Genomic DNA, 13,520 nt, shown 5'->3' on the forward strand with positions numbered 1-13,520 from the left:
AAAGTACATTTCCATGGAAACAAACAGAAATAGTCTCTCCTCTAAGCCAAACAAGTCAGGTTTGTGGAGATGCAAGCCTGCTCATTATAAAGACACATGTTTTCAGTGCAATACAAACACCCAAAATGAAAAAAAACAAAACAAAAAAAAAAAACATGCAATTATTTTTGTATTTTTTTATATTTTGGCTAAAAAGTCACACACTGTGGTTTTAGAATAAAAATGGAAACTTCTCTTGTTTTTATTCACTGGGGTACTGTGATTTATAAAGTAAAAAAATTATAGTATATGTACTTCATGTTTCATATTTATCCATATTGTGTGATTGTAAAATAGTTATGATGATAATTCAAAACTCAAAAATGGCATTGATTTTATGACTGTGGCCAAACTGTCTCCTCCTCTCCCCAGTCTCCTCCACACTGACGCACAGTTTTCAGTTTATTTGTCCCATCTTTAGTCCAGTTTAAGGGCTTAGAAAAACCATCGGAATGCCTCTCCAGCCGGGACAGATGGGGGGCGCTGTGGAGCAAACACAAGGAAACAGGTCAGTGATGTAAAGGACATTTTCATAATTATACTTAGGGATTTAACAATACTGAAATGACATAGGGCCTCATTTCCTACTGAGCCAGAGTGTTGGAGACGTGTGGTGACACTTTTTAAAATATTCCATCCAGTCCTTGTATTTGCAGAGGTCGCTGGTGCTAGGCTAGTGCATGTCAATGGCCATAGTTATCCTGTGACTAAAAACAGTCTTACCCACTCCACAAAACACCCGAAGCAAAACTATTATTACACCAGACTGTCCATGTAAATGTCTGTGTCGATAAAATAATTTTAGAAGTAAAACCAACCTTGCATTTGAAGGATTTATGTCTGAGCAGCAGCAGAGAGTTGTACATCCTTGTACAGCGGCGGACTGATATATGATAAAATAGTCTCTCAACGTGCGACGATTCATTCGATGCAAGGTTAGTTTTATTTCAAACATTATTCTGTCAACACAGACATTTACATCGATAGTCTGGCGTAATAATAGATTTGTTTCAGTGTTTTGTGAAGTGGGTAAGACTGTATTTAGTGGCAGGATAACTATGGCCATTTACATGCACTAGCCTAGCACCAGCGACCTCTGCAAACACAAGGACTGGATGGAATTTTTTTTTTTAATTGTCTCCACACTCTCTTACACTAGGAAATGAGGACCTATGTCTAAAATTCCAGACTGTTTCTTTAAAATAGAAATGCAACTTCTAAAAATAATTAATCCTATACAACTGTAAGTTAAAAATGAGGGAGAAGCTACTATAGTGGGTTTGAAAGCTTATGATTTTTTTTGCCACTTTAAATCTGTATTGTGTAACTTTTCTAGTGGAGGGTCTGTCAGATGCTTTTCTCCATGAAGATGTTATTGCTTTGTCTGGAATGTTTCACAGTATTGCATTAAATCTTTCTATCTTCATGGAGACCAAACCAGACGAAGTAAAAGGTCAGATCCGCGGAGAGGCGACTCCGCTCACAGTCAGAATGCCTGTTTTTCTAGGTATTTTTGAGCTACAAAATCACCTGTAATTGAATAAATGTAAGGTAGAGCTGTTTAACGCCATACTGTGGAAAATTTCTGGCAGAGCAATGACGTATCCATAGAAACAAGCAGGTGACGGACCCCCCAGCCGAGAAAAGTAAAAGTATTCCAGACATTCCCAATATTCCACATTGCTAAACCAGTGAACCTTTACAGAAACAGAACACATTGTGCAGTGAGTGAAAGGTGGAGCTGAAAAACAATGCATTTGTTTCTGAGTTTGAGGTCGACTTCAAACAGAGCGGAGCTGAGGCAAGAGTCTGCAACACCCCAGTCTGCTACACCCCGGTCTATAATACACAACAGCAGCTCAGGCTCCCAGTACAGGACAGGTGTGGGGGGATTTTAAGGGTCCGCAATAAGAAGAGGCTGATGAATGACTTTTGGAGCTTCATGATATGATTACAGAGCTGCCTTCATGTCACTAAACTGGGACAGAACCGTTTAAGGAAAATATGGAACTGTGATTTTTCTGACAAACATTGCGATTTATGTTTTAATAATAGGATTCTGTTCACATTTAAAATCTGTCTCAGAGATGTGTGTCGTTCTGTATTGAGTTCGTCACACCATCGGTCTGAATGGCTCTCGCTGAAAGATCAGGAAAACACGGAACGTCGTGACAAATATCTGAATCTGATTGGTTGAAGCGTCACAACAGCAGAACAAAATCCAGTTGGAGAGAAAAGCTCAGACATCTCCCCTGTCCACAAATGCACAAAGCGCTTCCCTCTGCACATTTTTCACACTAAATAAGACTGAAGTACGTCTGGCTGCGTCACCATGTTTGTTTTGGTTCATTTGGACTCTTCTGTATTGATTCCGCCCAAACCTCACTGCTGCGACGTGATTGATCTTCCCAGATGATTAACTATGCAGCGGGAGCATCTCAAGATGGATTCTCATGAATTAGTGAACTCATAAATATCGTGAGAATTTGTCTTGAAAAGGCAGGACAATTGACAAAAAGAAGAAATCTGAACAAGACTCTCATTTCAGAACATGTTTGCACAAGTCTAAACTCCAGGGTTAGCAGTTTTTTATGCAGAATACGAATAAAGAGAGTTTGTTTGTGGAAGAAATGATGGTACTTCAAAAATTGCAGCCATTGAGATTTGCTAATTGTGTTCATTCAAATTGTGACTTCGGACTTCCGGTCATTGCACAATTCATACTGGGAAGGATTTTCCGAAAAAGTGAGCATCAAACCGCCATGTTTGTTTTCCCAGTGGGATGCGTTTATTGACAAAGCCAGTCTTTTCTAGTCGTTTGAACCATATCACTTTTGTTTCTGGTTCTGATATTGTCATATTTTAGTTATGGGATTCGGACATCGTAATTGTGTGGTTGTTGGATCCTAACAGCGGAAAACGGCTTAAGAAATGGGCTTTGGAAGTTTGCGAACTCCATAAATGCAAAAGGGAATCAGATGTGTGTGACTGCAAACCTCTGTTCAAATTGTTTCCCTTCCCAACGGAATTGAAAAATAGTGAAAGGCGAAGGCGATGGGCAGGACTGATCCACAGGAACAACGAAAAAGGAAACCTTTGACTGCCTAAATCGTCCCGAGTTTGCAGCCAACATTTTGTATGTGGCGCAGCATCAAAGCAGGATGGTGGTTTGATGCTCACTTTTTCGAAAAATCCTTCCCAGTATGCATGGTGCAATGACCGGAAGTCTGAAATTCGTGATACATATATTGTTCAGCCCTAAACTCTGAAGATATAAAGCTTTCTTTTTTTGACTTGAAAGGTGCTCTATGGAAGTTTTCTCTTCTCTATGCAAGTTTCCTCAGGAATGTTCCATAATAGGGCATTAAACTTATTTATCTCCATAGGGATAAGCAGGTAACACCTCCAAGTCAAAATACAAGTCAGATCCTGGTTTTTCAAGATATAGAGCGTTAAAAACAGTTGTAATTGAATACATTGAGGAGATATATTTAAAGCCATACTATGAAACATTCCAGGCAGAGCAGTAACATCTCTGTAAAAACAGGCGGCATTACATTTAATAGTGCAAAAACTACTATTTATGCAGAATGTATTTATATAAAGACAGATTTAACTTGTAAATCATGAGTTTAATCTGACTTTTTATAGAGAAATACCAAAAAATACCAACTTTTCACCTCACTCACTTCTCACTCATTTCTGCTCTTGTCCCATAGAAATCCTGATACTTGAACCTAATTTAAGACATTTATTTACATTTTTTAGTACATTCCAGGCATGCAAAACTATGACGTCATTATAGAGAGAATTAAAGGGCCCATATTACTCAATTTTTAATGTTATAACGTTGTTTCCTCATGACAAACAGACCTGGAGTTGTGTTTTGTTTCATTCATACATTTCCAGGCTCAATTTAGGGTCTGTTCCACCTTGTGATGTCATATGATAATACAGGAAGTGCTCCACAGTGTTTTTAAACTCCATACACCTTCACTAGAATCATGTGGATGATTTCAGCTCTGGAATTGCCAATCTCTACTGAACTAAGGTAAACTATACCTAACTAAACTAAACTAAACTAAACTAAAGGTTCACTTGAAAACCACCACTTCATGACATCACAAGGTGGAACAGACTATTTAAAACTTTGGGGATGTAAACAGATAATAATAAATTCAAACATGTGTGGATGAAACAAAACACAACTCCAGGTCTGTTTTTGAGGAGGAAACACAATTATAGCACGACTTAAAGATGCATTATGTAACTTTCTAGTTGGGGTTAGGGATGGACATGTTTAGTCGATTAATCGATAATTGGTCATTAAGAATTTTGTCAATTATGTTCATTTTTAATCGACAAACCGAATGTAGGTTGCTGTGCATAGCGTAGGGTGACCAAATGTTAGTTTTTCCCTGGACATGTGCGTTTTTTGCGTCCTGTCCGGGTTTGTTTTATAAAGTGCAAATGTCCGGGTTTTCATGATCTTTCACTGGGCCATTAAACTGAGCGGCTCTCGTAGTTCTCTGTGCACTCAGAGGGAGCAAGCAGACACAGTCGGTCAGCCTGCAACATGCCACATTTAACAATGACTTGTACCAGAAATTCCCCACTATCCGTCCCGGTCGAGACAAGTGGCAGTCCATGTGCACTTTGTGTAAAGCAGGCACATATGTTTCGGTGTCCAGTGGGGGTGCCAGGGACCTCAAAGCACCAGGACACTGAAAAACATGAAAAAGCTTTGCCAGGTGAGCGTAGCTCAATGTTGATGATGAGGCTCCACCTCCCACCCCCTGTACAGTGTCCTGGTTTTGACAAATGGAAATATGGTCATTATAAGGACCTGTATTCCACTGAGTCATGTCCTTTAGTCCGACAGAAGTTGAACGGCATCAGCACACAAGAACTGTTTTTTTCTTCGCTTAGTTTATGCAAATGAGCCATGAGGTTTTAAGTTTTGTTTCTGTGAGAGTTGTGCAAAGCTGCATTAAACACATTATAATGTCAAACGGGCTGATGTGGCTCTAAAGTGTTTATGGTTTATATTAGGGATGGGCATGATTAGTCAGTTAATCGATAATTGATCATTAAGAAGTTCATCGAATGTAGGTTGCTGTGCGTAGTGTGACCAAACAGGGTCTGTACATGTGTCTCTGCACTCAGAAGGAGCGACACACATGTCTGCAACGTGCCGAAGTGCAAATGCGTATTTAACGATGATTTGTACAAGAAATTCCACGCTTTCTGTTCCGGTCAGGACAAGTCTGCACAGTGTATAAAGCAGCACATATGTTTCTGTGTCCAGTGGGAAAAAGCTTTGTCAGGTGAGAGTCGCGCAATGTCGATGACGAGTCCCCACCTCCCACGTCCTGTACAGTGTCCGGGTTTTGACAAACGCAAATATGGTCACACTAACCTGTATTCCACTGAGTCATGGCTTTTAGTCTGACAGAAGTTGAACCGCATCAGCGACATAAGAGCTGTTTTTTTTCTTCGCTTAGTTTATGTAAATTAGTGATGTGGTTTTAAGTTTCGTTTCTGTGAGAGTTGCGCAAACTGAATTAAACACATTATAATGTCAAACGGGCTGATGTGGCTCTAGAGTCGTTACGGTTTATATGTCGTAAAGTTGAATTTATTTATGCCGATTAGTAATGCAGATAGTAATAATAATGATGATAATTTTAATATAAAAGTTTTAATGATTATGCGATAATTCTCCCAACGATCGATTAAGAAAATTTAATTGAATGCCCATCCCTAGTTGGGGGTCTGTCACTTGTTTGTTTCTATGTCATTGCTCTACCTGAAATGTTCCACAGTATGACATTAAACAGCTCTACCTTATATTTATTCAATTACAGGTGGCTTTATAGCTCAAAAATACCTAGAAAAACAGACATTCTGACGGTGAGCGGGGTCGCCTCTCCACAGATCTGACCTGTAACTTGGTCTGGTTTAATCTCCATGAAAATAGAAATGCCACACCTTTAAAAAAACATCTCCATCATTCATTTCTATCTATCCTTGTAGACCTTCTTCTTGTACACACATTTGCCTCTCCGTGCACTGGGCTCCGTTTTTCCTCTCTTGTTTCTCGTTTTAATTAATCACCTCTCTCTCCCTCCCTCCTTCCAGCTCGGCTCTGCGATCTGTCTGCTCTCCCGGCGTCAGTGCCAGTTTATCCACGGCGGGTCCAATTACGCCTCGTTTAGCCCGATTAGAGCGGCTAATTTGGTGTCTCCGTGGCGCTGGCGTTGCCGTTAGCGATTGAGATGTATGGACTTTTTCCCCGAGGTCGAACACAGCTGTCGGTGGATTATTGATCTGGGATAAGTCAAGTTCAGGTCTCGCAGCAGCCGGGGGAGCATGCCACAAGATACGATAGGTTTCATAACTCATAAACGGCGCGGTGCTTTGAGTTAGCGCCGGGCAATTAATCGAGTCTTAATCAAATCGAGGTCCAGGCGTTTGGAATTGTCACTGGGTGATTTGAGTGGCAGAGTCTACAGCCTGTCAGTGAAATGCATGCAGTTCGGAACAGAGTTTAGACTACTGAAGAAAGAAATTGACTATTTTTGTATATTTTGCTTAGTTCTACTTTGAATTTCAGCACTCATTTCCAGAATTATTTGTATTTGAAGTCTTATATCTAAAATTGTATTGGTCAGTATATTATTTTTAGTATTTAAATGCAAATCAGCTTTGGATTTTTCAAAATGGGAACTACAGTGGGTATGACTTTTTCATTAAAGTGAGTTAATACTTTTTAAAAAACAATTGTTTGAAAAACTTGCATACAATTCCAGGTTTAAGGCAACATGTTTAAATACTAGGGATGTAACAATAACCGAAATATCGTGATATAATATCATCAAAAGTCTCAAAATAATAGATGCATCACGAATTTTGGACTTCCGGTCATTGTGCAATTCATACTGGGAAGGATTTTCCGAAAAAGTGAGCATCAAACCTCCATGTTTGTTTTCCCAGTGGGATGTGTCTATTGACAAAGTCAGTCTTTTCTAGTCTTTTGAACCATATCACTTTTGTTTCTGGTTCTGATATTGTCATATTTTAGTTTTGGGATTCGGACATTGTAAATGTGTGGTTGTTGTTTGTTCTAACACCGGAAAAAGGCTCGAGAAATTTGTTTGCGATCTCCATGAATGCAAAAGGGAATCAGATGTGTGTGACTGCAAACCTCTGTTCAAACTGTTTCTCTTCCCAACGAAATTGAAAAATAGTGAAAGGTGAAGGTGATGGGCAGGATTGATCCACAGGAAGAACTAAAAAGGAAACCTGTGACTGTCTAAATCATCCTGAGTTTGCAGCAAACATTTTGTATGTGGAGCGACATCAAAGCAAAATCCCGATCCCTCGCTCCACCTTGGTTAGGAATTTTAAAAGTCAATGCCAAAGCAAAAGGCACCAACTGTTCACCAAGAAAACACTCGAGATGTGATGTTGCTGTAAAACCACAAGAACAAGAAAGTGCAGCTCAGGGTGTTTGTCTTCTTCTCCTCTCATTTAACAAATGGGATCCTGCTTTGTTGGTGCTCCATATACAAAATGTTCACTGCAAACTCAGGACGATTTAGACAGTCAGAGGTTTCCTTTTTGGTTCTTCCTGTGGATCAATCCTGCCCATCACCTTCACCTTTCACTATTTTTCAATTTCGTTGGGAAGAGAAACAGTTTGAACAGAGGTTTGTATTCACACACATCTGATTCCCTTTTGCAGTTATGGAGTTCACAAACTAATTTCTCGAGTCGTTTTCCGCTGTTAGGATCCAACAACCACACAATTAGGATGTCTGAATCCCAAACCTAAAATATGACAATATCAGAACCAGAAACAAAAGTGATATGGTTCAAAAGACTAGAAAAGACTGACTTTGTCAATAAACACATCCCACTGGGAAAACAAACATGGCGGTTTGATGCTCAGTTTTTCAGAAAATCCTTCCCAGTATGAATTGTGCAATGACCGGAAGTCCAAAATTCTTGATGCATCTATATCATGGGCTGTCACAATATATCGAATCACAAGTTTCTTTGCTTAAATGCAGGATTTATTGTAGCAACAGCTTATAAACATTGCGAACTACATATCCCATTATTCATTTCAGTGCAGACAGCATGAAGAAATATGTTTTTGACTTGAATTCTGGGGATTATGACGGAAAAAATTCACACCAAAATCTTGTCGAGGTATTTTAAAAGCAGAAACGTGTCCTATCTACAATTATATTAGCTTGTCCAAAATATCACCATAAACATTGTGCCGTGAGATGTATATCATGATAATATCGAACCCAGAGATTTGCATATCGTTACATCCCTATTAAATACACACACTTGAGAAAAGCACAATCTTGCCTGTACAACTGAAATACACGAAGAGGGGAATCAAAGAGAAACTAAAGAAGACCTAATGTTCTTGTGTCTGCTCCATAATTACAGTAGCTATTAGGGATGGAACGAGACAAAATTTCCCCAAGACGAGATATGATACAAGATTGGGTCCACAAGAATGAGACAAAATGAGATTTGAACATAATTCCTAATACATTAAATTTCACAGTTCAGTTTCCAATTTTGGCCTCGCAATTGTGTTATTTATTTCATTTCATAGGTTTGTTTCCATTCCAGTACTGCTTTTCAAAACTGTAAGAGATGTAACTCACCAACACATAACCCTTTTATGTCTCTGTAATCTAAATATAAACACATGGGAAGAAATCTCACGAGATCATTTTTGTCTTGTGTACACGATATTGTGGCAATTTTGTCTCGCAAGATCTTGACGGACAAGATCTAGTAGCTCTAGAGTTATAATTTATGACACTGTGGATCATCCTGTTCTAATTTACAATTTTAAATCCCAATATTTCTCTAAACAACTTCATAAAAAGAAAGTGTGCTGATTTTCACGTTAAAAAATTGTGGCGTCCAATCACACTAGAACAGAGCTTTTTTTTTTTTTACATTTAAAATAAGCTATAACTATGTCCATGTGTTATGTATGTGCAATAAATGGAATTTAAATGGGAAATATTTTAAAAACCTGATCATGTATCTCTAATGACAAGTCTCCTTGCTTAAATGAATAGCTTTGGAGCAGCAATAGCTAAAAGAAACGGAACTGCTGCTTGGTTTCAGTGAAGACTACATGAAGAAATAGCTGTTATTAAGAACTGAAATTTTAGGTCTTTGGATTATGACAGAACCAAAAGCTTGTCGAGGCATTTTAAGAGGAAAAAGTATAATGTTTACAGTTTTGTTAGTTTCCACAAAATAAAATACGGTGAGATGCATATATTGAAAGTATCGTAAATTTGGATATCGTTACATCCCTAGTTACTAGTAGTGTTGTCACGATACTAAAATTTCAAACTTGATTTCGATACAAAAGGAAAAAACTTGGTAAACAATGTAATATAAAAGAAATATTATGTGCATATATTTTAATCTATGTGCTCTTATACTGGTTCTGTTACAGCTCAAGATCATTCTAAAGTGATTCAGGAAACCAGGAGACGCTCATTTCTCTCCAGTGAATGTGACATCTTTTTTTAGTATGGATACCTGCTCAAATGAGCATCTGGTTTTGATATTGGTTTTAATATCGATATGCGTCCGATAGGGATGTGCATTGCCATGAATCTGGCCATATGATATACATACATACATATCACGATATGCCTGTCACAAGTCATGATACATCCTGATAAAAATACAAATGACCATATATTCAGGGTTCCCACTCATTTTCACTGACACAATTTTTTTTTTAAATTTTTTAAAATTCATGACCTGAAGTGAATTTTCCATGACTTTACAACACCCTACATACCTAGAATTGATCAGACTTTTAGGTCTGAATATGAAATGTTAACTCTTTCCACGCGCCTTATGGTTTGGGATTATAGTTTTTGAACATTCAAAACCCTGTCAGTGCATTTATTGTCGTCTCTTTTAAACAAAAGGTGCAGATGTCCACAAATAACCAGAATAGCCTAATGAGAACTTAAAAGAACACTGCAATTGTGTGAAAGAGATATTAAAATTTCATGACTTGTCCTAAACGTTCATTGAATTTACAAAATTCCATGATTTTTCCAGGCCTGGAAAATGACATTTTCATTTTCCATGACGTTTCCAGGATTTCCATGACCGTGGGAACACTGTATATTGTGATCTATCAATAATTAAGTATAACATTATGGTCAAGTACACATTCATGAGAAAAAAAATCACGAAATACAGTTTATTTATGTTTTAAATCACAAGAACAGTAAATGGAACTGAGGGATTTTTCATGAAAAACATGACCGTAAAAAAATGTATTCAGATGCATTTTGAATCGATACAAGAATTGCGCCATATAGTATCACGATATATCTCTGAATGGATTTTTTTCTTACGGCCCTCGTATCTGATTCTCGTTAGTTTTAACAGCCCCACTTTAGCGCGCACTGGTGTTGTGTGTGTGAGTGGGTTGTATTTGTGAATGGAGAGTTTTGGCTGAGCTCCTCACAGCACGTCTGTCTGAGCCTCCCACAGCTCTGCTCCGTCTCTCACAGCGACCGGGTCAACAGCCAAACACACGGCAGCCAGAAGCACTTACTCACATCAACTCTCTACACCACACGCTCACGCTTGCAAAAAATCACAATGGAATCAAAATTTCAAGGTGCACTCTGCAACTTTTCTGGTGGAAAAGTTCACCTACTTCTCTAAGGAGATGTTAATGCTTTGACTGGAATGTTCCATGGTACGACATTAATCATATACATCTAGCATGTATCCATTTCAGGTGTTTCTGTTCTGTAGGTTTAATCTATACTGTGGAACATTCTAGACAAAACAATTTCCATGAAGGTGTGCAGGTGACAGACCCTCCACTAGAAATGAAAGCACTTACCAAATCGCAAAGAAGCACAATTTTCCCCACAAACAACTATTCTTATTGCGTATTAAAACTGCTGACCCTGTAGTTTAGATCTGTACAAACATGTTTTAAATGTGATTCTTGTGAGTGATCTGTGTGGATCAATAAAAATAATCAAGTTTGTCTGAGTTTCAGCACTGCAGGGGGCGCTCTCTGTAGCGTCGCCATTAAAATAAAGTCAGATAAATCTGTACATAAAGAGTAATTCAACAGAACATGAGAGCATACTAAAAGGCTCTAAAGACTGACTGCTGCTGCACAGACTGTAGTGTGCTCTGTGACCAGCGGTGGCGCTCTCACCTCCAGCGTTCCTCCCCCGGAGCCCGGCTTCTTCTTCAGTTCCTCACACTTCCTGAACTTGCAGATCTGATGTCCCGTCTTCCTGTTTCGACACGAGGAGCACACGCCGCAGTTGATGAGCCTCCGACAGGGACCGCACACGCCGCACCGCTTCCTCTTCCTCTTCGCCGCCGCACCTGACGTAGTCCCGCCCCCTGACGCACCTGAAGAAGACCCGCCCCCTGCCGTTGCCCCTGACGACGGTGAGGAGGAGGGGCAGGGGGAGGGGTTTGTGTGCTGCTGACAGTCTGTTAGCGCGCGCTGGCCGCCCGTCATCTGAAAAGCACTTCCTGCTTCAGTGGAGATCCCGCCTCCCGCCGCCGACCCCATCGCCATGACAATGACCCCAGGAGGTATTCCAAGTGACCCAAGGAAGCTCCCGCCCATGACCCCGCCCCCATTACAGCCCCCGCCCTCTGATAGGCCCATCATATCCGAGTGGGTGTGTCCCTGTTTGTTCAAACAGTCCGCGCCGCTGTAATTGGGCAGAAAGTTCCCATTGCTCGGCGCCATGTGATGATGCGTCTGCGAACCAGGAAGTGAGTTCTTGTCGGCGCGTCCTGATTCGCTGTTGCTGTTTCCTGAAGCGTTCTGGTGCATGGCCGCACTGGGCACGTGCGCAGAGGCCATGTGACCCGGGTGGCCGTGGTGATGGTTCGGCTTCGGTCGGCCCCAGAACATGGCCGCCGGGTTCATGTTGTCATGACAACCCCAGGGGCCCGTCGCCATGGCGCCCAACCGAGGCGGGAAAATGGGCGCGGCCGCGAGCCGTGCAGCGAGTTTGGCCTGAGGGAAGTTGTTCATGTTCATGTTGACGTTGGTTTTGTAGAAGTTGGCGATGGAGGATCTGTAGCGGTCCATCTCTGAGTAATCCAACATCGGAGCGAGACTCGACATCTGAAGAACAGGACATAATGTTACAGAGCACCGTTACACACCACAAGGGGGCGCTGTGTTCATTTGAAACAGTTTACAGTGGTCTAAAATGATCCTCACTCTCCTAACACATTCTTAACATTCACAATAGATTTTACCCATAGAGTGTATAAAAAAGTGGACTAAGTGAGTGTGACGTCATCCATCGCGTTCTGTGCCGCTTGGTTACACGAGCTAATTTGGAGTCAGACTGCATATAATGAATAGGAATTTTTGACTGACAAAATAGCGGGAAAAAAAACGATCACGTAGAGCCGATTAATATGAAAATTTTAAGACCAGAATGACGAGGCTCACAGCAGCAGTTACAGAGAGAGGGATGACAATATTCTAACGTAAATCAATGGGAGCCAGGGCCAGGAGCCGCACGCGAACTTCCCATTCGGAACAAGGCACCTATCACATTAGCTATGTCCAATTATATATACAGTCTATGATTTACCTGTCCCTGCGGCCCGTATCCATGGTGATTGGGGTGATGGTGCGAGGGGGCGGAGCTTCTCTGCAGCATTGAGGAGAGGTCAGTGTCCATACATACACCACTGCTCATCCCCGACATCACAGGGGCAGGAGGCAGCTACAGTCTGAAACACACAAGGTACGCATGACAAGAACTGGTCTGGTACCACCACGTAAAGGTCCTATATGACACAAAATGGACTTTTGTGAGCTTTAAGTCATGTTAGAATGTTGTGAAATTTGTGAGTTAAACATGTGTGAATGAAACAAAACACAACTCCAGGTCTTTTTGTGATGAGGAAACATTAGAACATAGATGAGAAAATAGCGTAATATGGGCTTTTTAAACAATATCTGGTTTATAATATTGTTTTTTCATACCTTTACATTAATCCAGTGTTTTTCTACTTTTTTTTTTGTAGCCAGGGCACATCAAAGATTACAACACTACCAAATACTACACAGTTGTTCTAAACTGTGTAATCAGAGTGCAAAAAAGGTGCAGATATTTTCATCGCTTCTGCGTTTGGGTGTATTTTATTTGGCATTACAATGGTCCCTTGCTTATCGCGGGGGTTATGTTCTAAAAATAACTCACGATACGTGAAATCTGTTAAGTAGTCACCTTTATATTTTACAGTTATTATATCTGTTTTAAGGCTGTAAAACCCCTCAGCACAAACTTTATACACTTTTCTCACACAGGACAGTTACAACCTTTTTTACATCCTTCTTAAAACTTATTGCTGCTGTCGTCCTTTTGTTATTTTCCTCCTTCTTTATGTAA

General features: G+C 40.2%; 1 protein-coding gene across 1 annotated transcript; it reads right to left on the reverse strand.

Moving 5' to 3' along the window:
- Positions 1 to 212: 212 nt before the first annotated feature.
- Positions 213 to 12,866, reverse strand: LOC110170294 (CXXC-type zinc finger protein 5-like). Its single transcript, XM_020935941.2, has 3 exons — positions 12,717 to 12,866; positions 11,300 to 12,235; positions 213 to 522 (listed from the first exon to the last, which is right to left on the reverse strand). The coding sequence occupies exons 1-3, from the start codon at positions 12,831 to 12,833 to the stop codon at positions 475 to 477; spliced, it is 1,101 nt and encodes a 366-aa protein (XP_020791600.2). The 5' UTR covers positions 12,834 to 12,866; the 3' UTR covers positions 213 to 474.
- Positions 12,867 to 13,520: the final 654 nt, after the last annotated feature.

This window comes from Boleophthalmus pectinirostris, unplaced genomic scaffold, assembly GCF_026225935.1.
Source record: "Boleophthalmus pectinirostris isolate CB_2022bp ecotype Guang Dong unplaced genomic scaffold, ASM2622593v1 HiC_scaffold_20, whole genome shotgun sequence".
Taxonomy (NCBI): Eukaryota; Metazoa; Chordata; class Actinopteri; order Gobiiformes; family Gobiidae; genus Boleophthalmus; species Boleophthalmus pectinirostris.